Source organism: Pristiophorus japonicus, chromosome 1, assembly GCF_044704955.1.
Source record: "Pristiophorus japonicus isolate sPriJap1 chromosome 1, sPriJap1.hap1, whole genome shotgun sequence".
NCBI classification, from domain to species: domain Eukaryota; kingdom Metazoa; phylum Chordata; class Chondrichthyes; family Pristiophoridae; genus Pristiophorus; species Pristiophorus japonicus.
The window spans coordinates 12,224,698-12,250,947 of NC_091977.1; the positions used below are offsets into that span (position 1 = coordinate 12,224,698).

The 26,250-nt window shown below is 46.2% G+C and overlaps 1 protein-coding gene across 1 annotated transcript in view; it reads right to left on the reverse strand.

Annotated features, from left to right (window-relative positions):
• Positions 1 to 26,250, reverse strand: part of tesk1b (testis associated actin remodelling kinase 1b) — a 162,892-nt gene that overhangs the window by 19,427 nt on the left and 117,215 nt on the right. The window contains exon 6 of the mRNA XM_070877088.1: positions 1,812 to 1,902. Coding sequence (XP_070733189.1) covers positions 1,812 to 1,902 — 91 coding nt within the window. The remainder of the gene's footprint in view (positions 1 to 1,811; positions 1,903 to 26,250) is intronic.

Here is a 26,250-nt window from a genome sequence, read left to right on the forward strand (position 1 = left end):
TCCAGAGAGAGAGAGAGACAGACAGACAATCTACTCCAGGGCCCAGAGAGACAGACAGACAATCTACTCCAGGGCCTAGAGAGACAGACAGACAATCTACTCCAGGGCCCAGAGAGCCAGACAGACAATCTACTCCAGGGTCCAGAGAGAGAGAGACAGACAGACAATCTACTCCAGAGCCCAGAGAGACAGACAGACAATCTACTCCAGGGCCCAGAGAGACAGACAGACAATCTACTCCAGGGTCCAGAGAGAGAGAGAGACAGACAATCTACTCCAGGGCCCAGAGAGAGAGACAATCTACTCCAGGGCCCAGAGAGACAGACAATCTGCGCCAGGGCCCAGAGAGAGAGACAATCTACTCCAGGGCCCAGAGAGAGAGCGACAATCTACTCCAGGGCCCAGAGAGACAGACAATCTACTCCAGGGCCCAGAGAGACAGACAATCTGCGCCAGGACCCAGAGAGAGAGACAATCTACTCCAGGGCCCAGAGAGAGAGACAATCTACTCCAGGGCCCAGAGAGACAGACAGACAGACAATCTGCTCAAGGGTTGAGAGAGAGAGACCGACAATCTGCTCCAGGGTTCAGAGAGAGAGAACGAGATACAATCTGCTCCAGGACCCAGAGTGAGAGAGAGAGACAGACAATCTGCTGCAGGACTCAGGGAGAGACAGACAATATACTCCAGGGCTCAGAGAGAGAGAGACAGATAATCTGCTTCAGGGTCCATCGAGAGAGACAATCTGCTCTAGAGTCTGGAGAGAGAGACAGACAGACAATGTGCTCCAGAGTCTGGAGAGAGACAGACAGACAATGTGCTCCAGAGTCCGGAGAGAGACAGACAATGTGCTCCAGACTCCGGAGAGAGATAGACAATCTGCTCCAGGGTTCGGAGAGAGAGCGCCTATTTGCAAACAAGCCCATTGGGCAGCAGTGGCATCTGGAAAATGGCGGGAGCTCGGGAGCGCGGGGTGTGAAGCACAAATCCATTGAATGTGTTACCAGTATCACTGTCTCTCACTCTCGGTGTCAGTGAAGGGAACAGCATCACTGTCTCACTCGTAGTGTTAGTGAAGAGATGTGTTATTAACAGCAGGCCAGGGAGAGGAAGGAGCAGCGTGGCGGCGTTACCACTCCAGGGAGCAGCACGTGCTGGAGCAGGAGAGCAACAACAGCGAAGAGGGACGTCACCAAGATCCAGGCCGCTGATTGGAGCGTGGGCAGGTACAGCAGGAGCTGCGAGGTCGGGGCAAAGGAGCGGCGAGTGATCATGGAGCGATGTGATCGGGGCCCATGAGCGGTATGAGTTCGGGGCCCAGAAGAGGTGTGGGCCCAGGGGCAGTATGGACCAGCCCACATTACGTGTGCGCACTAGGCCCGTGCAGCAGAGCTGATCTCCAGTTGTCTTGGTTAATTCTTGCCACTGAACCAAGACCTAGCACTGTCAAGCCCGTGTGGTGGCTGGTGTGCAACGGCCACCACACGTTAAAAAAATCCACACACAGGCATCTTCCACCCTTCAAGATTTAGTTCGGGACCTGGAATTTTAGGTCCTTTATTGAAACACCTGTGAATTTTTTTGACGTGGAAGCAAGTCATCCTCAGTTCGAGGGACTGCCTATGATGATGATATTAACAGCATAGTGAACTTCACTCACTATATCTGAAGTTGTTTGAGATGCTTCTGAGAGCTGTGATCAGGCTCAGTTTAATTACAAGCTCTATCCTTCTCTTACTCAGTGTTGGATTAAGGAAATGAGTGTTAGTGGGAGACGGGCTGCGTGTTTCTTTTGGCTGCCTTGTTTTACCTTCTCATCATACAGCTCTCCTCTCAGGACCTCAGGTGCCATCCAGTATGGCGATCCAACCACTGCCAAGGGCTCCTTCTCCCCATCACCACTACAGATAGAAAACACAATAGCAGTGTGTAAGCGCTTAACCTTTTTAGAAACTGGCTAACTTGAGACCAACTTCTATAAACTTTATAAATGGTGAAAGCAGATATCCATCTATTTACAGCAAATAACGCTGTGGGTACACAAGGTAGTGTGTATGTACCTCTAATAGATACTTCACACATTGCACCCACACCCCAGATACTGAATAGGCACTGCACCCACAACCCAGATGATGACACTCATGTTCATGATGATGGGGGAATTAGGCGATGGTAATGCCATTAAATGTCAAGGGAAGATTGATGGTCATTGCTTGCCACTTGTGTTGCACAAATGTTACTTGCCACATATCAGCCTAAGCCTAAATGTTCTCCAGGTCTTGCTGCATGCGGGTATGGATCTTCATTGTCTGAGAAATCGTCTATGGCCTACCTTTGTTTTAATAAAATACAGGATTAAACTAGTGGAATTCAAGTCTATGAAAACAACCTTGGTGGAGCAACATCTGCAGCAACAGAAGTTTTCCACTTTCTAATCCTACAACCAATGTTCCCGCTAATTTTTTGGGTGCGTGGCCCTTTAAGGGACTATGCAGCCCATTCAGTTTCACACATGCGCAAAATTTAACACTGAAAAAGTTGTCCCCAGGCTACAACCCACCTAAATCTCTGCGCTCCTCCAATTCTGGCCTCTTGCGCATCCCCCACTTCCTTCGTCCCACCATTGGCGGCCGTGCTTTTAGCTGCCTACATTCTAAGCGTGTAAATTCCCTCCCCAAACCTCTCTTGTCTCTCTATCTCTCCTCCTTTAAGACACTCCTTAAAACCTACCACTTTTCTGGTAGGTTTCCTGTCCTAATGTGGCTCGTTATCAAGCTTTTGTCTTAAATACGCTCCTGCGAAACGCCTTGGAACATTTTACGAATGCAAGTTGTTGTGTCAACAGATGGATGTGCCCTAGAGCTATTGTTCTGTTTTGACCCTTTTGGTAGAGCACAGACATAACTTACTTTAATAAGTACATCAATTCACTAAAGTAAAGAAAATAATCAATTATTAAAAGAAAACAAGCAGAGCTTCAGCATTCTATCAGAGTCGGTCCCATAAACTTTACGAGTGAACTCAATCTTAGATTGTGACCTACTCCGATAGAGGCAGCCTGTTAAGTAGTTGAAGATTGACATTTGAGACCTGCACTACCCATTTGAGCGGTCGCACTCTCTAGACAGGTTTAAGGATGACTCAATCAAACTAGCGACATTTTCCAAGTCGGCAGAAGGGGCATACTGTCGTTTAACTGTCGTTAAGAGCTCTGCTCGACAAATATCTCATTTAACCAAAGGTCAGGAAAAATGAGTTGTAGCACCAAAATGTTTATGGGCTTATTAAACACCAGGCCGTGAAACACCAGGCTCATCTGGCAGCAACTAAATGCAAGATCCAATATCAGGTACTGGGGACTCAAAACAAGAGCGTAAAAAATTAACAAGACCCAGGAGGTTAGCTGTCCACCTGTCCTCCTTATTCAAATTTTATTATACTTCTGCCACAACATTTTCAATTATGAATTCCAGTGTCCATCTTTACAATGGGATCTACCGATGTAAACTTGTCACGCTGTAATTATGCCCTCCTGTCATTGGGGGCGCTGTAGCACTTTAGTTCTACTTCAGACAGCTACTCTGCCTGTACCGCAAAGGAACTCTCCTGCTTCAACCGCCTCTGCAATCCAGATTGCTATTTGCTATTTGAAAATAAATAACAACATAAAATCAAAGCATGTAAAAATAAGGACAAAATGTCAGACTTTAAAATGGAGACTGAATTATGTCTGCAACCTCAGTCCAATTATTCTGTGCCCTCTAATCCTGCTACACCTGAGGATTATACTTAGGTTTGACTCCCTTGATGCCATGGCATATTTCATTTTATAAACAATGGGTAGCACTCACTCCTCTGAATCAGAAGTTAACAGGTTCAAGCCCTCTCAGGTGGACGTAAAAGATCCCATGACACTACTTTGAGCTGGGGAGTTTTCTGGATGTTATCACAATGCTGTTTGTGAGACCTTGTTGTGCGCAAATTTGCTGCCGTGTTTCCTACATTATAAAAGAGACTACATTTCTAAAAAGTACTTAATTGGCTGTAAGGCAACTTCGGACATCCTGAGGTCATGAAAGATGTAACATAAATGAAAATGTCTTCAAGGGAATGTCCCTTTATATGAGAGTGGGGAGAATGAGGTACAGCTGTGGTGTGAAAGGTAGATTGTATTCATAACAGAGAAGATTTTGGGCCGAAATTGCCCTCCGCTCCATTTGGGGTGGATAATTGGAATTATTTGGTGAATTACTGCCCCAATCGATGGGGTGAGGAATAGAGGGAAATTGCCCTCTTTTTTTCTGAAAAACCATGGGGGCGGAAGAGGGATGGTGTCATCAGGACAGCACTGGAGAATGTCAGCATGACGTGGGCGTGCGTGTCGTGCTGACATTTAGCAACATCCCTTCCCTTCACTTAAAGGGAAGGGTCACTGCGAGGCCAACTTGGCGCTCACTGGATCACCAGGGAGGGCTTCGCTGGGCCAGCAGGCCAACACCCAAGAGGGAGTGCTGGCTGAACCCATGGCTGTCATTGTCGGGCCGATTGCAGAGTCGGTCGACAATTAAAATAAAACGGCGGCCGCGACAGTGTGCCCTCCCCTTTAAGGGCGGATGTCCCGCCCAGCCATTGGCAGCTTCCCACCGCGTGAACCTATCGGGGGCACCGACAAGCGGTCGATCGATTATTTGAGGGCAATGCCGCTTTTGGAGGGGGTCCAAGTTGTGCACGCTCTAATGATGTCACTACCACCATATGCCCAAGAGCGGGGTGAATACCTTCACCGCCTCAAAAAATCAAGAGGGCAATGTCCCGATTGTCGGAGAGTTCGCCCCGACTGGGTGGAAACTAATTTTTGAGGCGGTAACTGCTCTTAAAAAAAGGGGCAATTCTAGCCCCTTTATCTCTCGGACATTCTGTAACCATTTACACCTGCTCATCTATTGTTTCCATATTTGTCCCATTATCATGCGCATTGCACCATTATCCCATTTGTCATTTAATCACTCCTGCCCTTCACCCTATCACAGACCTTTTTGTTCTCACCCTGTTCCCTATTCCCACTCCCCATTTTCCTTGGCTCTGTATTTGCTTAAAAGCCGTTTATCTCTAACATCTTCAAGTTCTGATGAAAGGTTATCGACCTAAATGTTTCTCTGTTTCTCTCTCCACAGATGCTGCCTGACCTGCTGAGTGTTTCAGTATTTCTGTTTTTACTTTACAACAATAACTTGTATTTATATAGCACATTTAAAGTAGTAAAACAACCCAAGTCGCTTTACAGGAGTATTATCAAACAAAATGTAGCATCGAGCCACATAAGGAGATAATAGAGCAGATGACCAAAAGCTTGGTCAAAGTGGTAGGTTTTAAGGAGCGTTTTAAAGGTAGAAAGAAAGGTAGAGAAGCATAGAGGTATCGGGAGGAAATTGCAGAGCTTAGGTCCTTGGCAGCTGAAGGCACGGCCACCAATGGCGGTGCAATTAAAATCGGGAATGCTCAAGAGGACAGAATTAGAGGAGTGTAGATATCTCGTGGATGGGAGAGGGGGGGAAGGAGTTGTATGAGATTACAGAGATAGGGGGGACGAAGCCATGGAGGGATTTGAAAACAAGGATGAGAATTTTAAAATCGAGGCGTTGCTTAACCAGAGCCAATGTAGGTTAGCGAGCACGGGGGGTGATGGGTGAACGGGACTTGCTGCAAGTTAGGAATCGGGCAGCAGAGTTTTGGATGCCCTCAAATTTACGATTTAGTGAAGACGTGATGCCTCTTGCAGTGACTGCTGATCGGATTTCCTTTGCTCCACCTGTGCTGCTCCACCTCCTCCATGATGTGTGCTGATTGGTAATACCATACCTGTTCCTGAGAATCCCTGACTGGTTAGTGTGGAGTGTGGGGTCCGAAAATCTACCAGCGGTCTGACTCCTCATGAGAAGCAGTCAGAAGTAAGTGCAGGTGTTCGTAAGCAGAATGCAATAAGAAAATGCTTTAAATGCATTTTCTAGCAGTAGAAATCTGTATTCAAAGATCTCCAAACTCTTCCTTGTCAGTAACCCCTCACTCCCCTCTGGCATCAGCTGTTCCTGACAGCTAGCAGTGGCCTGCATTCTTTTACCGTGAGGTCGGGAGGAGCACTCCTGCTCTTCCTGGCTCCACATCTAAGTAATTATGAGGGCCTTCCTGCCAATTTGCGAGTTTAGTACGTGGCGCGAGAAGTGCTAGGACGTTTGAAAATCGGAAACGGATCCTTCAAGATGCGCAGCACTCTAATATTCGTAAATTATTCTATACTTAAACTTTCCCGACATGTGCTCCTGCCGCAAGCTCACTACCTTATCCAATATGGCAGGTGGCACACTTCTGACCGGAAATGTGGGCATGCTACCTGCTCGCCATGTTGAATGCTTAGGCGGCCGTGGAACGTGGTTGTATTTCTGAGCCATGAAATCTAAGGCCAGACCTTTGGGAAAGAATGAAGTCTTCAAGTAAATCTTCAGTAAATGCATTAAAAGATAGAAATATAGAAATTTACAGCACAGAAGGAGGCCATTTTGGCCCATCGTGTCCGCGCCGGCCGACAAAGAGCCCTAAAGGTTACATATAAACCTATGAACAATGAAGGAAAGGAACAATGACGGAAAGGCAAAGAGCACCCAGCCCAACCAGTCCGCCTCACACAACTGCATCACCCCTTATACTGAAACATTCTACACTCCACCCCAACCGGAGCCATGTGATCTCCTGGGAGAGGCAAAAGCCAGATAAAAACTCAGGCCAACTTAGGGAGAAAAAAACCTGGAAAAATTCAAAAGTTACAAAAGAAATTTAAATTTAATTGTGTTATTGCACTATATACATTTTTTGGAATTTTAAATTTTATTTAACCCCTTATTTTGGTCATTAGACATTAGAAAAAAAAGAATGGTGGTTGAAAAACATTTTCAGCTAGCATTCTGAATAATCTGTAGGACGTCAGTGGCCAGATTGAACAAACTCAGTAATGAGTTTACAGATTCAAAAATTATTATAAACATCGACCTAGATATTTATAATAGAAAATGAGTGAGAAAAATGTGACAACAGGAAATCAAGTTGTGTAGACAGGAAGTAAACACAGATCTATGATTTTTTTAATAAAGTATATTGATTGGATTTTTGAACCTGGATGGGGAATACTTATACCGCCCCTCCAATTAATACTTTCATCGGGACTTCTTTGGTCCTATTGAAGTTATTTTATTAAATATGCTTGGCTCATTATCACAATAGGGCCTACTAATAAATGCACAGGCACACTGGGCCTTCGTATGAAGTGACTTCAGGAAGAGTATCATGTGTTGATCTTACACCCTTATTACAAGGTCCATATGCATGTCAGACATTACGAGAATGCACCATTATGTACAGGGACCATACTTAAAACAACTGAGTATGAACATACTCCCACTCTGAAGTGTATTACAAGCTGTATCGCATCAAGGTTCTGGGATGATTTATAAATAGTAGGTCTGGAACATGTTAAAAGCTGTAGAACACAGACAGGTTTCAACAATACCGTGAAACGTGAGAATGAAGCTGGAGCAGTATATTAATGTCATCTAACCCCAGAAAGATCACTGACTTGTTTCGTGCATATAGAAAAAAGGACTTGCATTTTTATAGCGCCTTTCACAACCTCAGGACATCTCAAAGTGCTTTACAGCCAATTAAGTACTTTTTGAAGTGTAGTTACAGTTGTAATGTAGGGCAGCCAATTTGCGCCCAGCAAGGTTCCACAAACAGCAGTGTGATAATGATCAGATAACATGTTTTTTTAGTGATGTCGGTTGAAGGATAAATATTGGTCAGGACACCGGGGAGAACTCCACCAATCTTCTTCAAAATAATGCCTTGAGATTTTTCACATCCACCTGAGAGGGCAGACGTGGCCTTGGTTTAACGTCTCATCCGAAAGACGGCACCTCCGACAGTGCAGGACTCCGTCAGTACTGTGTTGAAGTGTCAGCCCAATGTTCAAGTCTCTGGAGTGGGGCTTGATGCTACGACATTCTGACTCAGAGGTGAGAGTGCTACCACTGAGGCAAGATGGACACATACACCTTTACACAAATGGAAAGCTTATTTTGTTGGGGGGGGGGGGGGGGCAGAAGACATGATGGCTGACATAGATTAGCAGTGGAATTGAACATGATTTGTCAAGCAATGAAACTGAATAACTAATGACACTGTAGTTAAAATGGAACAGAAAAGGATTCCTACCTTATGTTCCATGTATTGATGGAGCAATAGAGGGAGTGTGGGAGAGACTCCTGCCAGGGCACAGTCTGTGCTGAGGTGAATCAGAGGGGTGGGTGCCGGTCAACTGAAGGCTGACTGATTATGGGTCGTATAGCATGTAGGCCTCACCACGCTACACTATTAAATAGCTGGTAATATTACGGGTGGGACGGGGAGAAGTGTGTTCAGGAATTTAAGGGAAATTTGGGGAACTGCTCTGAAAGACAATCAATAATGCACCACATAATTGCTACACAAGTTAAGGGCTCATGGGGTTGGGGATAATATATTAGCTTGGATAGAGGGATGGTTGGCAAACAGAAAACAGAGTAGGGATAAGAAATAGGAACAGGAGTAGGCCATACGGCCCCTCGAGCTTGCTCTGCCATTCAATAAGATCATGGCTGATCTGATCATGGACTCAGCTCCACTTCCCCGCCCGTTCCCCATAAACCCCTTATCCCTTATTGTTTAAGAAACTGTCTATTTCTGTCTTAAATTTATTCAATGTCCCAGCTTCCACAGCTCTCTGAGGCTGCGAATTCCACAGATTTATAACCCTCAGAGAAGAAATTTCTCCTCATCTCTGTTTTAAATGGGCGGCCCCATTCTAAGATCATGCCCTCTAGTTCTAGTCTCCCCCATCAGTGGAAACATCCTTTCTGCATCCACCTTGTCAAGCCCCCTCATAATCTTATACGTTTCGATAAGATCACCTCTCATTCTTCTGAATTCCAATGAGTAGAGGCCCAACCTACTCAACCTTTGCTCATAATTCAACCCCCTCATTCCTGGAATCAACCTAGTGAACCTTCTCTGAACTGCCTCCAAAGCAAGTATATCCTTTCGTAAATATGGAAACCAAAACTGCACGCAGTATTCCAGGTGTGGCCTCACCAATACCTTATACAGCTGTAGCAAAACTTCCCTGCTTTTATACTCCATCCTCTTTGCACTAAAGGCCAAGATACCATTGGCCTTCCTGATCACTTGCGGTACCTGCATACTATCCTTTTGTGTTTCATGCACAAGCACCCCCAGGTCCCACTGTACTTTGCAATCTTTCTCCATTTAAATAATAACTTGCTGTTTGATTTTTTTCTGCCAAAGTGCATGACCTCACTTTCCAAAATTATACTCCATCTGCCAAATTTTTGCCCACTCACTTAGCCTGTCTGTGTCCTTTTGCAGATTTTTTTGTGTCCTCGCTCATTGTTTTTCCTCCCATCTTTGTATCGTCAGCAAACTTGGCTATGTTACACTCAGTCCCTTCTTCCAAGTTGTTAATATAGATTGTAAATACTTGGGGTCCCAGCACTGATCCCTGTGGCACCCCACTAGTTACTGGTTGTCAACCAGAGAATGAACCATTTATCCTGACTCTCTGTTCTCTGTAAGTTAGGCAATCCTCTATCCATACTAATATATTACCCCCAACCCTGTGAACTTTTATCTTGTGCAGTAACCTTTTATGTGGCACCTTGTCAAATGCCTTCTGGAAGTCCAAATACACCACATCCACTGGTTCCCCTTTATCCACCCTGTTTGTTACATCCTCAAAGAATTCCAGCAAATTTGTCAAACACGACTTCCCCTTCATAAATCCATGCTGACTCTGCCTGACCGAATTTTGCTTTTCCAAATGCCCTGCTACTATTTTAATAATGGACTCCAACATTTTCCCAACCACAGATGTTAGGCTAACTGGTCTATAGTTTCCTGCTTTTTGTCTGTCCCCTTTTTTAAATAGGGGCGTTGCATTTGCAGTTTTCCAATCTGCTGGTACCTCCCCAGAATCTAGGAAATTACAACCAATGCATCCACAATCCCTGTCGCTACTTCTCTTAAGACCCTAGGATGCAAGCCATCAGGTCCAGGGGATTTATCTGCCTTTAGGACCATTATCTTACTGAGTACCACCTCCTTGGTGATTGTGATTGTGTTAAGTTCCTCTACAGCCACTGTCGGAATATTGTTAGTGTCCTCTACTGTAAAGACTGATACAAAATATTTGTTCAGAGTTCCTGCCATCTCCATGTTCCCCATTACTAATTCCCTGGTCTCGTCCTCTAAGGGACCAACATTTACTTTAGCCACCCTTTTCCTTTTTATATACCGATAGAAACTCTTGTTATCTGTTTTTATATTTTGTGCTAGTTTACTTTCATAGTCTATCTTTCCTTTCTTAATCATTTTTTTAGTCATTCTTTGCTGGCTTTTAAAAGCTTCCCAGTCTTCTGTCCTCCCACTAGTTTTGGCCATTTTGTATGCCCTTGTTTTCAATTGGATACCATCCTTTATTTCTTTAGTTAGCCACGGATGGCTATCTTTTCTCTTACACCCTTTCCTCCTCACTGGAATATATTTTTCTTGAGAGTTGTGAAATATCTCCTTAAATGTATACCACTGTTCATCAGCCGTCCTGCACTTTAATCTATTTTCCCAGTCCACTTTACCCAACTTTGCCCTCATACCTTCATGGTCGCCTTTATTTAAGCTTAGTACACTGATTAGAGATCCAAGTTTCTACCCTCCATCTGAATTTGAAATTCAATCATGCTATGATCATTCATTCCGAGGCGATCCTTTACTCGGCGATTGTTTATTAATCCTGTCTCATTGCACAGGACCAGATCTAAAATATCCTGCCCCCTGGTTGGTTCCGTTACATACTGCTCAAGGAACCCGTCCCTTATGCTCTCTATGAACTCCTCCTCAAGGCTACCCTGACCAATTTGATTTGTCCAATCAATATGGAGGTTAAAATCACCCATGATTATTGCTGTTCCCTTTTTACAAGCCCTCACTATTTCCTGATTTATGCTCCGAGTTGCTACTGTTAGGGGGCCTATAGACTATGCCCACCAGTGACTTTTTCTCTTTATTGTTCCTTATCTCCACCCAAACTGTTTCAACATCTTTATCATTTGAGCCAATATCGTTTCTTACTATTGCAGTGATTCCATCCTTTATCGATAGAGCTACCCCACCTCCTTTTCCTTTTGTCTGTCCTTTCGGATTGTCAAGTACCCCTGAATATTTAATTCCCAGTCCTAGTCACCTTGCAACCACGTCTCTGTAATGGCTATCAGATCATACCCATTTGTCTCAATTTGTACTGTCAACTCATCTATTTTGTTACAAATGCTACGTGCATTTAGACAAAGTGCCTTTAAGTTTGTTATTTTTACCCTTTTTTCCTGCTTGCTTCCCCTCTTCTTCAAAATTACTTTCATTATTTTTGCTTTCTAATTCCAGCTTTACTCCCTTCCCTACTGAATCTATTTTCAGGTTCCCATCCCCCGCCAAGCTAGTTTAAACCCTCCCCAACAACACTAGCAACCCCCCCTGCAAGAATATTGGTCCCGACTCTGTTGAAGTGCATCCTGTCCGACTTGTACAGGTCCCACCTCCCCCAGGAGCGGCCCAATGCCTCAGGAAACTAAAGCCCTCCCGCCTGCACCATCTCTCCAGCCATGTATTCATCTGTTCTATCCTCCTATTTCTGTACTCACTAGCTCATGGCACTCCGGAGATTACTACCTTTGAAGTCCTGCTTGTTAATCTCTCTCCTAGTACCCTAAACTCTGCCTGCAGGACGTCATCCCTCTTCCTACCTATGTCATTGGTACAGATGTGGACAACGACCTCTGGATGTTCACCCTCTCCCCACAGAATACCCTGCAGCTACTCAGTGACATCCTTAACTCTGGCACCAGGGAGGTAACATACCATCCTGGAGTCACATCTGCAGCTGAAGAAATGCCTGTCTGCTCCCCTGACTATTGAATCCCCTACCACTATAGCTCTTCCATTCTTCATCCTCCCTCCCTGTGCAGCTGAGCCACCCGTGGTGACGTGGACTTGGCTCTGGCTGCACTACCCAGAGCCACCATCGCCTCCACCGGTACTCAGAACAGAGTACCGGTTGGAGAGCGAGGTGGACTCGGGACTGCTGCACTATCTGCCTAGTCCTCCTCTTCTGTCTGACGGTCATTTTCAGCTTGGGGTGCCACAAGGATCAGTGCTTGGGCCTCAGCTATTTACAATCTATATTAATGACTTAGATGAAGGGTCCGAGTACAATGTATCCAAGTTTGCTGACGATACAAAGCTAGGTGGGAAAGTAAGCTGTGAGGAGGACAAAAAAAGCCTGCAAAGGGATATAGACAGATTAAGATGGCAGATGGAGTATAATGTGAGTAAATGTGAGGTTATTCACTTTGGTAGGAAGAACAGAAAAGCAGAATATTTTTTTAAATGGAGAGAAACTTAAATGTTGGTGTTCAGAGAGATTTAGGTGTCCTCGTACAGGAAACACAAAGTTAGCATGCAGGTACTGCAAGCAATTAGGAAGGCCTTTATTGCAAAGGGGTTGGAGTACAAGAGTAAGGAAGCCTTACTACAATTATACAGGGCTTTGGTGAGCCCACAACTGCAGTACTATGCACAGTTTTGGTCTCCTTATAGACTTCAAAAGGACATAGACAGGCTGGTTGAATGGGCAGACACGCGACAGATGAAATTTAATGCAGAAAAGTGCGAAGTGATACATTCTGGTAGAAAGAAGGAGGAGAGGCAATAGAAACTAAATCCCTTTCCTAAGGGAGTGCATGAACAGAGAGACCTGGGGTACATGTGCACAAATCATTGAAGGTGGCAGGGCAGGTTGAAAAAGCGTTTAAAAAAGCATATGGGATCCTGGGCTTTATAAATAGAGGCATTGAGTACAAAAGCAAGGAAGTTATGATGAACCTTTATAAAACACTGGTTTGGCCTCAACTGGAGTATTGTGTCCAATACTGGGCAGCGCACTTTAGAGAGGATGTCAAGGCCTTAGAGAGGGTGCAGAAAAGATTTACGAGAATGGTTCCAGGGATGAGGGACTTCAGTCACGTGGATAGACTGGAGAAGCTGGGGTTGTTCACCTTAGAGCAGTTAAGTTTGAGAGGAGATTTGATAGAGATGAACCATGAGGGATCTAGACAGATTAGATAGGGAGAAACTGTACCCATTGATGGAAGGGTCGAGAAACAGGGGAGACAGATTTAAAGTGATTGGCAGAAGAACCAAAGGCCAAATGAGGAAAAACTTTTTTACGCAGCGAGTGGTTATGATGTGGAATGCACTGCCTGAGAGGGTAGTGGAGGAAGTTTCAATCGTGGGGTTCAAAAGGGAATTGGATAAGTACCTGAAGGAGAAAAGCATTTGGAGCGCTACGGGGAAAGGGCGGGAGTGGGACTAGCTGAAGTGTTTTTGCAGAGAGTTGGTATAGGTTTAATAGGCCAAATAACCTTCTGTGCTGTAACCATTCTATGATTCTTGTCTGAAAAGGGACATACATAGAGGCAGTGCAATGAACGTTCACCAGATTGATCCCTGGGATGAGAGGGTTGTCCTATGAGGAGAGATTAAGTAGACTGGGCATATATATTCTGGACTTTAGAAGAATGAGAGATGATCTGATTGAAACATGTAAGATTCTGAGGGGGAGTGACAGGGTAGATGCTGAGAGATTGTTTCCCCTGGCTGGAGAGTCTAGAACTAGGGGTCATGGGGGAAGAATTGGGTTCATGTGCGAGGCGCAAAACAGGCGCAGAAGTCTTGCCTTTTGCGGGAAATTGGGGTTACTGCCCCAGAAAGGAAGTGAAGCACAAAATAAGAGCTTTACTTCCTTTCTGCGGGGGATAATGGGGCGAACGCCTAGGTAGTGGGGCGTAGCGCTATGCACTAGGCCGCGTAGGAGGGGCTCTTCCCTGAATTAAAGAGAAGGGCCCAAGCTGCATACCTAGACCACTGGGGAGTGGGGGTGCCATGCAACAGCCCGGCACTCAAGCAGAGTCCCGGGCTGACCGATCGCGGCAAGGATCCCCCGTCAACTAGGTGCAGGAAAAAAAAACAGAGTTTATTTTAACTGCTGCACACCTCCCCTTTAGTTTTCATAGAATCATAGAAGTTTACAGCACGGAAGGAGGCCATTTCAGCCCACCGTGTCCATGCCGGCCAACAAAAGGCTATCAAGCCTTAGCCCACTTTCCAGCTCTAGTCCGTAACCCTGCAGGTTACGGCACTTCAGGTGCACATCCAAATACTTTTTAAATGTGGTGAGGGTTTCTGCCTCTACCACCCTTTCAGGCAGTGAGTTCCAGACTCCCACAATCCTCTGGTGAAGAAATTTCCCCTTAAATCACCTCTAAATTTATGACCCCTGGTTGTAGAGCCCTCTGCTAAGGGAAATAGGCCCTTTCTAGCCACTATAATCTAGGCCCCTCATAATTTTAAATACCTCAATGAGGTCTCCCCTCAGCCTCCTCTGTTCCAATGAAAAAAAATCCAGCCTATCTAACCTGTCCTCATAGCTTAGATTCTCCACTTCCGGCAACATCCTCGGAAATCTCCTCTGTACCCTCTCCAGTACAATCATGTCCTTCCTGTAATGCGGTGACCAGAACTGCACACAGTACTCCAGCTGTGGCCTAACCAGTGTTTTATACAGTTCAAGCAAAACCCCTATTCTTGTATTCTATGCCTCGGCAAATAAAGGTAAGCATTCCGTATGCCTTCTTAACCACCTTAACTACCTGCCCGTGGATCTTGATGATTGGGGGGCAGTGCTGTGTGGCAGGGTCAGGTTGGTGGAGGACTTTTGTCTTACGGATGTTTAGTGTAAGGCCCATGCTTTTGTACGCCTCAGTGAAGATGTTGACTATGACTTGGGAGTTCAGTCTCTGAATGTGCGCAGACGCAAGTGTCGTCCGCGTACTGTAGTTTGACGACAGAGATTGGGACGGTCTCGGAACTGGCCTGGAGACGACGAAGGTTGAACAGGTTCCCACTGGTTCTGTAGTTTAGTTCCATTCCAGCGGGGAGCTTGTGGAGTGTGAGGTGGAGCATTGCAGCAAGGAAGATCGAGAAGAGGGTTGGCGCAATGACGCAGCCCTGCTTGACCCTGGTCCGGATGTGAATTGGGTCTGTCATGCATGTCATCATGGAACAGGCGGAGGATGGTGACAAACTTTTGGGGGCATCCGAAACGGAGGAGGACGTTCCATAGTCCGTCGTGCATCGAAGCACTGACCACACTCGACCAGCTCCGTTGGGCTGGCCACATTGTTCGCATGCCTGACACAAGACTTCCAAAGCAAGCACTCTACTCTGAACTCCTACACGGCAAGCGAGCCAAGTTGGGCAGAGGAAACGTTTCAAGGACACCCTGAAAGCCTCCTTGATAAAATGCAACATCCCCACCGACACCTGGGAGTCTCTGGCCAAAGATCGCCCTAAGTGGAGGAAGTGCATCTGGGAGGGCGCTGAGCACCTCGAGTCTTGTTGCCGAGAGCTTGCAGAAAACAAGCGCAGGCAGCGGAAGAAGCATGTGGCAAACCAGTCCCACCCACCCTTTCCTTCAACAACTGTCTGTCCCATCTGTGACAGAGACTGTAACTCCGGTATTGGACTGTTCAGTCACCTAAGAACTTACTTTTAGAGTGGAAGCAAATCTTCCTCGATTTCGAGGGACTGCCTATGATGATGATCTACCTTGCCTGCTACTTTCAGGGATCTGTGGACATGCACTCCAAGGTCCCTTTGTTCCTCTACACTTCTCAGTATCCTACCATTTAATGTGTATTCCCTTTCCTTGTTAGCCCTCCCCAAATTCATTACCTCACACTTCTCTGGATTAGATACCATTTGTCACCTGACCAGTTGATTGATATCTGCCTGCAGTCCGCAGCTTTCTTCTTCATTATCAACCACACAGCCGATTTTAGTATCATCTGCAAACTTCTTAATCATAACCCTTATATTCAAGTCTAGATCATTGATGTATATCACAAAAAGCAAGGAACCTAGTACTGAGCCCTGCGGAACCCCACTGGTAACATCCTTCCAGTCACAAAAACGCCCATCAACCATTACCCTTTGCTTCCTGCCTCTGAGCCAATTTTGGATCCAACTTGCCACTTTGCCCTGGATCCCATGGACTTTTACTTTTGTTACCAGTCTGCCATGTGGGACCTTATCAAAAGCTTTGCTAAAATCCGTGTACAACACATCATACGCTTTGCCTTCATCGACCCTCCAGGTTACCTCTTCGAAAAATTCAATCAAGTTAGTCAGACACGACTTTCCCTTAACAAATCCCTGCTGACTGTCCTTGATTAGTGAAGATTTATTCTGTCTTTCAGAATTTTTTCCAATAATTTTCCGACCATTGAGGTCTATCCCTTTCTCCCTTCTTAAACAAAGGTACCATGTTGGCAGTCCTCCAGTCCTCTGGCACCACAACCTGAAGCCAGAGAGGATTGGAAAATGATGGTCAAAGCCTCTGATATTTCTTCTTTGCTTAACAGCCTGGGATACGTTTCATCCGGGCCTGGGGACTTAGCCACTTTCAAAGCTGCTAAACCCCTTAATACCTCCTCTCTCACTATGTTTATTTCATCTAATATTTCACACCTCTTCCTCGATAGTAATGTACGCATCGCCCATCTCTTTTGTGAAAACAAGCGCAAAGTATTCATTAAGAACCATACCCACCTCTTCCACCTCCACATATAGATTACCCTCATGGTCTCGAATAGGCCCTACCCTTTCTTTAGTTATCCTCTGAATATATTTATAAAACATCTTTGGGTTTTCCTTGATTTTACTTGCCAAGCTTTCCTAATATCCTTTTTAATTTCACCCCTGAACTTTCTATACTCCTCTTTTCGCCCCGCGAGCTGCCTGACGACCAATATGCGTCCCCTGAAGCTGTTGCTGTCATCGTCCAGTGCAGCTTCAGGGGACAATACCCAATTTAGGGTCTGGGGCACTGTGCACGTTGATGACATCAGCATCACCAGCGGGGCAGGAATCGTCAGCGGCACCGTGCCCAGTCGTTAGCGCCAACAGGAGGTGCAAATGACCCGAATTTCTAGACCCTAGTCTCAGCATAAGGGGTTGGCCATTTAAGATTGAGATGAGGAGGAATTTCTTTACTCAGAGGGTCATGAATCTTTGGAAATTTCTACCCCAAAAGGCTGTGGATGCTGAGTCATTGAGTATATTCAAAGCTGAGATAGATAGATTTTTGGACTCTAGGGGAATTAAAAGATATGGGGGCCAAAATTGCCCCTTCCCTTAAGGCCTGTTACCGCTGAAAATCGGCGGCCTCGCGCAGAGTGGAATGGTCACCAATTTTTCGTGGAATGGACGGCATCTTTAAAATTCTGCTCCTGTGGTATCCCGGCGGTGACCCGCTTTCCTCACTACTGCTCACTGCTGCTGATTCATCCTAAATGCATCATCAGAGCGTGCACCGCCGATGTTCCTCTCCTCGATCGCGAAATTCCGCCAAGAAAATCTTGCGGTGCCATCGGCAGCTTTTTCTGCCGATGCACTGTGCTTGGAGTGCTTGTAAAATGGCGGTGCGGCTGCCATTAAAGGGGAGGACCTACTGCCGCAGCTGCGATGTTAATATTTGTCAGCCTACTGCCATGTCGGAACCGACAATTATGCCCCTGGGTTCAGCCGGGCCGCCAGCAGGAGGCTTGGCACCCCCTCTTGGGTGCCAAGCTGTTGGCCCGGCCGAAATCTTCCTTGGTGGCCCAGTGGACCTAATTTAAAGAGTCGCAGAGCTCGCAGTGAAGGGGAAAGATGTGGCGACGTGCCAGCGTGATGACATTATCAACGCTAGGCTGATTAGTGACAGCGGCGGACAGTCCTTCCACCCTCCCCCACTTCTGACCCTCTAGTGTGCAAACTTTCACTCATCATCGCACTGCGGCCCCCATTATGGACGCTGGAAAAAAAAACAAAGAGCAGAATTTCGCTCAAGAGGCCACCGCATCTACCGCGGCGGTAAAAACTTGATCAGCTCCGCTGGGCAGGCCACATCGTTCACATACCAGACACGAGACTCCCAAGCAAGCGCTCTACTCAGAACTACTTCACGGCAAACGAGCCAAAGGTGGGCAGAGGAGATGTTACAAGGACACCCTCAAAGCCTCCCTGATAAAGTGCAACATCCCCACCAACACCTGGGAGTCCCTGGCCAAAGACCGCCCTAAGTGGAGGAAGTGCATATGGGAGGGCGCTGAGCACCTCGCGTCTCATCGACGAGAGCATGCAGAAACCAAGTGCAGGCAGCGGAAGGAGCGTGCGGCAAACCTGTTCCACCCACCCCTCCCCTCAACGACTATCTGTCACACCTGTGTCAGGGATTGTGGTTCTCGTATTGGACTGTTCAGCCACAAGGACTCATTTTAAGAATGAAAACAAGTATTCCTCGATTCCGAGGGACTGCCTATGATGATGATGATGAAAAACAGCTGAAACAGGATAGTTGTGCAGTGTTTTCAGCGGTGGGCAATTTTGGCTGCATGGAGATCGGGCGAGAAAATGGAGTTGAGGTCGAAGATCAGCCATGATCTTATTGAATGGTAGAGTCGGCTCAAATGGCCATATGGCCTAATCCTGCTCCTATTTCATATGTTCTTATGAATAGCAATGAAGGTGAGAGATGGGGCTGTAAGCACTGTTTCACTGATTCTCCTGGGTGTGTCTCCTCTATTGGGAGTTCTGGATCATTGAATTTACCCTATCGAGTTTTTAGCATTGCCAACTCTGATTGGATGTATTCTGGGAGAATTTCATTTCATGATCTGTTGCCTCCAACTGCCCCGACCCTGCCCCCATACCCTCACTATTGGTTGGCCAACATGCCCATACTCACTGCACACCACCTTCCCATGGCCAATTGGAAAGCGAATAGACTCTTCATTACGCAACTGGATGTCCCTTGACTATCAGTCAAACAGCCTCTTTTCCCCCATTTTCATATTTTATAACTAATAAACAAAAGTGCTCAAAGTAAATGGGAAAAATTGGACACTTTATAATGCCCCTATAAATTTTCTACCTGGTTGCTCACAACAGTGACTCCAGGACAATCCTGGAGGGTAATTGGTTATCCTGTGTTTTCCTGAAATTGTATAGGCGGCAATTTTAAAGAGGAAAAACCTGGATGATGAGAATTAAAATGCGGCAACATTCAAAGTTTGGTTGGGGACCTGTGAAACTTACACAGCGCTATTCAGAATTTCAGAAATTGCCTCTCTACCCTTTGGAAAACAGTTTTCCAGCTGTGTTGACATGAATAAAGAAACTATGGTGGGTGGCTCCGCCTCAGGCCTAATTAGTTCCTGGCGAGAGAAAACAGACAATAAACACCTCCCCTCCAGCTCGGCATTCCTACAAATAAACAGTGGCGTCTAAAATAACAGCTCAATCAGCAAATGCGAAGGCTGCGTGTTGCAGCTGGGGGTGGAGTGGTTGGTTAGGGGGAGGGGGAGGAAGATGGTTCCTCAACACCTTTGTGCTCCTGGGTTATGCAGCTACCTGCAGGAGGCCTTAGGCCTGTCTGCCCTGGGGTCCATTCTGCGATTTACATTTACACAAGGGACAGAGTAAGCAAAGCAAAGGTCAATCTATTTTTACCGACAGTGTATACTCAGGCTCTGCTGCAGTCTAATCAACGAGAGAGAGAGAGGGAGAGCGAGAGAGCGGGAGAGAGAGAGGGGAGGCCGTTAACATAACACAAAACTTCAGCCAAAAGTTTATGAAGGATTGCACTGCCAACACTAACACAACCACTCCCTGCAGCCCACTTAACCCTTTCACAGCGATTTAACAATTCACTGCCTCAGCTTTGCTCTTGGGACAGATTCAAACACTGTGATGACAGTAAATCTTCTGCAGGCTACCCTCAGCTTTCTGTCCATGATGTAAGCCAATGCTGTCCAATATAAATTGCTGACTAGCCATAAGTGAAAAAGAAAGACTTGCATTTATATAGCATTGTTCACGACCTTAGGACGTCCCAAAGGGCTTTACAGCCAATTAAGTACTTACTGATATGTAGTCACCATTGTAATGTAGGGAAATATGGCAGCCAATTTGCGCAGAGCAAGGTCCCACAAACAGCATTGTGATAATGACCATATAATCTGTTTTAGATGTTGGTTGAGAGATAAATATTGGCCAGGGCACTGGGGAGAACCCCCATGCTCTTCCTCAAAATAGTGCCGTGAGATCTTTTACGTTCAACTGAAAATGCAGATGTGGTCTTGGTTTAACGTCTCATGTGAAAGACGGCACCTCCGACAGCGCAGCACTCCCTCAGTACTGCACTGGAGTGTCAGCCAAATGCTCAAGTATTTGGAGTAGGACTTGAACACACAATCATCTAGACTTAAAGGTGAGAGTGCTACCCACTGAGCCACAGTTGACATCATGGTAAATGTATTCACGTGTGTATATTTACAAACATCTACTGCCATTCAGTAACTAAGGAAGTAAAGCACTCACTACGATAAATAAACACTGCTTTTTGTCTTACCATTTTACCAACATACCCACAAAATGTTAAAGTTCACATGCATGCACCATGTGAATTAAGAGCACTGAGATCATATGTCTAACGATGGAGTCTGTTACTCATTCTTTATTTACTAATCAGAAATGTACTTATATTTAAGGTGGAGATGAACAGATTTTTGAGTGATAAGGGAGTAAAGGGTTATGGGGAGCAGGCAGGGATGTGGAGCTGAGCCCATGATCAGATCAGCCATGATCTTACTGAATGGCGGAGCAGGCTCGAGGGGCCAAATGGCCTACTCCTGCTTCTATTTCTTATGTTCCTATGTACTTAGCCACATTTGGATTCCCATTAGCCACATGTGGTTACTGGCTAATGTATTGGACCAGACTGGTCCAATGGCTTTCTAAATCCCATAATTGGCATCTACTAATCACGACTTCTCTATTATCCTTGGGGCCAAAATGAGGTGCTAACGGGGCGCTAAAGGGTTTTCGTTCAGGTACGGCGGCCAGAGCACTCACCCCCGGGGCTCGGAGCTTTGCACTGTGCCCCGCGATTAGCGCATCAGCACGGCACACGCACGGCGATGACGTAATCGCGTGCATGCCGAACCCTTTGCGTCCCACGGGGGAAATTGCCTCACGGGACGCAAGGTCGGCATGGGGTGATGTCACTGACAGCTTCTCGGGGCACCCTGCCAGCCCGGCTCCCTTTAAATGGGAGGTGCTGGCGCCGCAGCAGCTATCTTTTCTGTGTCGGCTGACTTTTTAGTCGGCCCGACAATGGCGGCTGCTAATGCGGCTGGGCCGCCAACATGCAGCCCTCCTGGATGCCAGGCCACTGGCCCGGCCGATACCCTCCCTGATGGCCCAGTGGGCGCCACTAAAGCGGCCGCAGAGTTACCGGCACACAACATTTTTTGGCTCTAAGAGTCAATTCTGGAACATTTAGTGGCCCGTCTCGCCGGGCGCTAAACTTTCTTTTAATTTGAACTTTGCGCCCAAAACTGGGCACGGGGCAATTTCGCACCCCTAGACTTTTCTCCTATTCTTTCCAATCTTGGTTGTGGGACCTTGCTGTGCACAAATTGGCTGCCACATTTCCTGTGTTATAACAGTGAATATACTTTATAAGAACATAAGAATTAGGAGTAGGAATAGACCATACAACCCCTCGTGCCATTCAATAAGATTATGGCTGATCTTCGACCTCTTTCTTACCCTATCCCCATATCCCTTAATTTCACTGGAGTCCAAAAATCTATCTATCTCAGCCTTGAATATACTCAATGACTGTCCTCAGCACTTTGGGGCAGAGAATTCCAAAGATCCACAACCCTATGAGTGAAAAAATTCCTCCTCACCTCAGTCCTAAATAGCCGAATCCTTATTGAGAGACTATGCCCCCTTCATTCTAGACTCTCCAGCCAGAGGAAACAAATCTCTTAGCCTCTACCTGTGTCAATCCTCCTCAAAAGTATTTAATTGTCTGCAAAGCACTTTGGGACGTCCCGAAGGGTTGTGAAAGTCGCCACATAAATAAAAGTCTTTCATTCAAACAGTTGACTGGATTAAGGCCCATTTGAGAGCATCGTGGGAGACCTGAGGAACAGAAATACAGCGCAGGTGAAGCGGTAGCGGCAGATAGCATCGTAAAATAACCACAGGGAGAAAAACTGAAGAAGTGACATCACAACCAGCGAGGAGGGTGAAACCCAATGAATTATAGGTAAGTATTTAGGATATGTATCTGATGGTTAGTGTTAAATTAGTTTATTCATTAATGGGATGTGGGTGTTGCTGGGAAGGCCAGCATTTATTGCCCATCCCTAATTGCCCTTGAGAAGATGGTGGAGAGCCGCCTTCTTGAATATTTAAATAGTTTATTGGTTAGTATTTTATTGGTTAGTGTTTTAGGTTTAGCTAAACAGTTAAAGAGCCTGAAAGCTAAACAAACAATTTTAAATAACAATTTTAGCTAACATGGCAGGACAGCTGGGGCCCATAGAAACATAGGTGCAGGAGTAGGCCATTTGGCGCTTTGAGCCTGCACCGCCATGGCTGATCATTCCCTCAGTAACCCTTTCCTGCTTTCCCTCCATACTTCTTGATCCCCTTAGTCGTAAGGGCCATATCTAACTCCCTCTTGAATATATCCAATGAACTGGCATCAACAACTCTCTGCGGCAGGGAATTCCACAGGTTGACAACTCTCTGAGTGAAGAAGTTTCTCCTCACCTCAGTCCTAAATGGCCTACCCCTTATCCTAAGACTATGTCCCCTGGTTCTGGACTTCCTCAACATCGAGAACATTCTTCCCGCATCTAACCTGTCCCGTCCCGTCAGAATCTTATATGTTCCTATGAGATCCCCTCTCATCCTTCTAAACTCCAGTGAATAAAGGCGCAGTTGATCCAGTCTCTCCTCATATGACAGTCCAGCCATCCCTGGAATTAGTCTGGTGAATCTTCGCTGCACTCCCTCAATAGCAAGAACGTCCTTCCTCAGATTAGGAGACCAAAACTGAACACAATATTCCAGGTGAGGCCTCACCAAGGCCCTGTACAACTGCAGTAAGACCTCCCTGCTCCTATACTCAAATCCCCTAGCTATGAAGGCCAACATACCATTTGCCTTCTTCATCACCTGCTGTACCTGCATGCCAACTTTCAATGATTGATGAACCATGACACCCAGGTCTTGTTGCACCTCCCCTTTTCCTAATCTGCCACCATTCAGATAATATTCTGCCTTCGTGTTTTTGCCCCCAAAATGGATAACCTCACATTTATCCACAATATACTGCATCTGTCATGCATTTGCCCACTCACCTAACCTGTCCAAGTCACCCTGCAGCCTCTTAGCGTCCCCCTCACAGCTTACACCGCCACTCAGTTTAGTGTCATCTGCAAACCTGGAGATATTACACTCAATTCCTTCATCCAAATCATTAATGTATATTGTAAAGAGCTGGGGTCTCAGCACTGAGCCCTGCGGCACTCCACTAGTCACTGCCTGCCATTCTGAAAAGGACCCGTTTATCCCGACTCTCTGCTTCCTGTCTGCTAACCAGTTCTCTATCCACGTCAGTACATTACCCCCAATACCATGCGCTTTGATTTTGTATACCAATCTCTTGTGCGGGACCTTGTCAAAAGCCTTTTGAAAGTCCAAATACACCACATCCACTGGTTCTCCATTGTCCACTCTGCTAGTTACATCTCATGCACATTCACAGAAACAGAAGAATAGTGTAGAAAGAGTCGGAAGTAAATGGAGAATAAAACAAACGCAGACTAGTATAGTGATGGAATGCATGTGTGTTAATGCGAGGGGAAATTGAAAATGGATACAAGGGCAAAGAGAAAGTATGAGAAAAGATCAGCACAGAAACAGGTCATTCGGCCCAACTGGTCTAAGCCGGTGTTTATGCTTCACACGAACTCCACCTAACCTTATCAGTATATCCTTCTATTCCTTTCTCCCTTATGTGCTTATCTAGCTTTCCTTTAAAAGTATCTGTATTATTTGCCTGAACTGCTCCTTGTGGTAGCGAGTTCCACATTCTAACCACTCGCCTCTCCCGATTTTCATTAAAGTAATTGGAAGTGAAAATGGGAGGGATGTAAAACAGGCTGCCAACTTGCTATGGCCCGTTTTACACTATCGTACAAAGTCAAAATGACCCCCCATGGATATGGAATGGGTTAATGCCTTTGTTAAGATACTGGACAAAGAAGTCTTGCTCAAAGTCTTGCATTAAAGATGAAAATTCTCACATCACACTACATACGTTCAAAGCCCTAACGTCCAAAGGATCTGAGGCAATTACATAGGACCATTGGAACAGGCCATTCAGCCCCTCAAGTCTGCTCCGCTATTCAATTAGGTCATGGCTGATCTGTACCTCAACTCTATTTCCCCTCCTGAGCACCACATCCATTGATACTCTTACCCAACAAAAATGACATAACAAGTACATGTAAAACAAGATTTAAATCCCACACTGTTCTTAATTGGCATAAATAGGTTGGTTGCATGAATCAAGATAACACAGGGTGTTCAGCAATGAAATCACTGCCGTGGGAATGCAACAATTTGCAGTTAATGAGCTGGACAGTGAACCTTGAATGATTAGTGACCATAAGTAAAGAAGAACTCGCATTTATAAAACCCTCAGGACACCCTGACACAACCAATTGTTGATACTGAAGTGTCACCTGTTGTTTTGTAGAGAAGCTAATTGTGCACAGCAAGGTCTCATAAACAACTAATGAGGAGGATGACCAGTTTTTACTTATAAGAACATAAGAATTAGGAACAGGAGTAGGCCATCTATACCCCTCGAGCCTGCTCCACCATTCAACAAGATCATGGCTGATCTGGCCGTGGACTCAGCTCCACTTACCCGCCCGCTCCCCGTAACCCTTAATTCCCTTATTGGTTAAAAATCTATCTATCTGTGATTTGAATACATTCAATGAGCTAGCCTCAACTGCTTCCTTGGGCAGAGAATTCCACAGATTCACAACCCCCTGGGAGAAGAAATTCCTTCTCAAAAGGGAGAAATGGGGGCCGAACGTCCCCAAAAGCCCTCACGTCCAAAGGATCTGAGGCAATTACATAGGACCATTGGAACAGGCCATTCAGCCCCTCAAGTCTGCTCCGCCATTCAATTAGGTCATGGCTGATCTGTACCTCAACTCCATTTCCCCTCCTGAGCTCCACATCCCTTGATATTCTTACCCAACAAAAATGACATAACAAGTACATGTAAAACAAGATTTAAATCCCACACTGTTCTTGATTGGCACAAATAGGTTTGTTGCATGAATCAAGATACCACAGGGTGTTCAGCAAATGGGGGCCGAAATTGCCCCTCCCAATATGGCCTCTGGCTGCCTGAAAGTGGCAGCCACGGGGTGGCGCGGAATGGCTGCCGACTCGCCGCAGAGGGGCCGCCATTTTGTAAATTGCCCTTCATCAGGGTCGAAACGGTGTAGGGAACCGCTCCACCTGCTTTTCCGTCTCGGTGTTCATGCGCCGACCCCGTACTGACCAGCGGCGACCCCTTCCCGAAATTGCCCCCCCCGGGAAATATCCCTTTTGTGGAATTTCCCGCGGGAGCGGTGCCTCCGCCGGCCGGTGCACCCGACAGCTTTTTGTGTCGGTGCACTCCTTGTTGGTTGGCGGTGCGGCCGCCCTTAAAGAGGAGGTGGCGCTGCCAGTGACACCATTTTATTTGTTATCGTCGGCCGACTGCCAGTTTGGCTGAACAATTATGCCCCCGGGTTCAGCCGGGCCACCAACAGGCAGCCTGGCAACCCCTCTTGGAGTTGGGGTTAAACACCCTGGTGGCGCAGTGGACCTAACTTAAAAATATGCAGAGCTCGCAGTGGCTCTCCCTTTTAACTGAACGGGAGCGACACTGACGTCATCAGCGACGCGCTGACGTCATTAGTGCGCCGCTGATGAGTGATTGGGGCGGCCAATCCGCCACAAGGGCACTTCCACCCCTCAACTGCAACGATCTCTGCCCCAACCAAAAAAAAACTTCCAGGTGCCGAATATCGACGGCACCTCCGCTGCAACTCGTGTGGCGG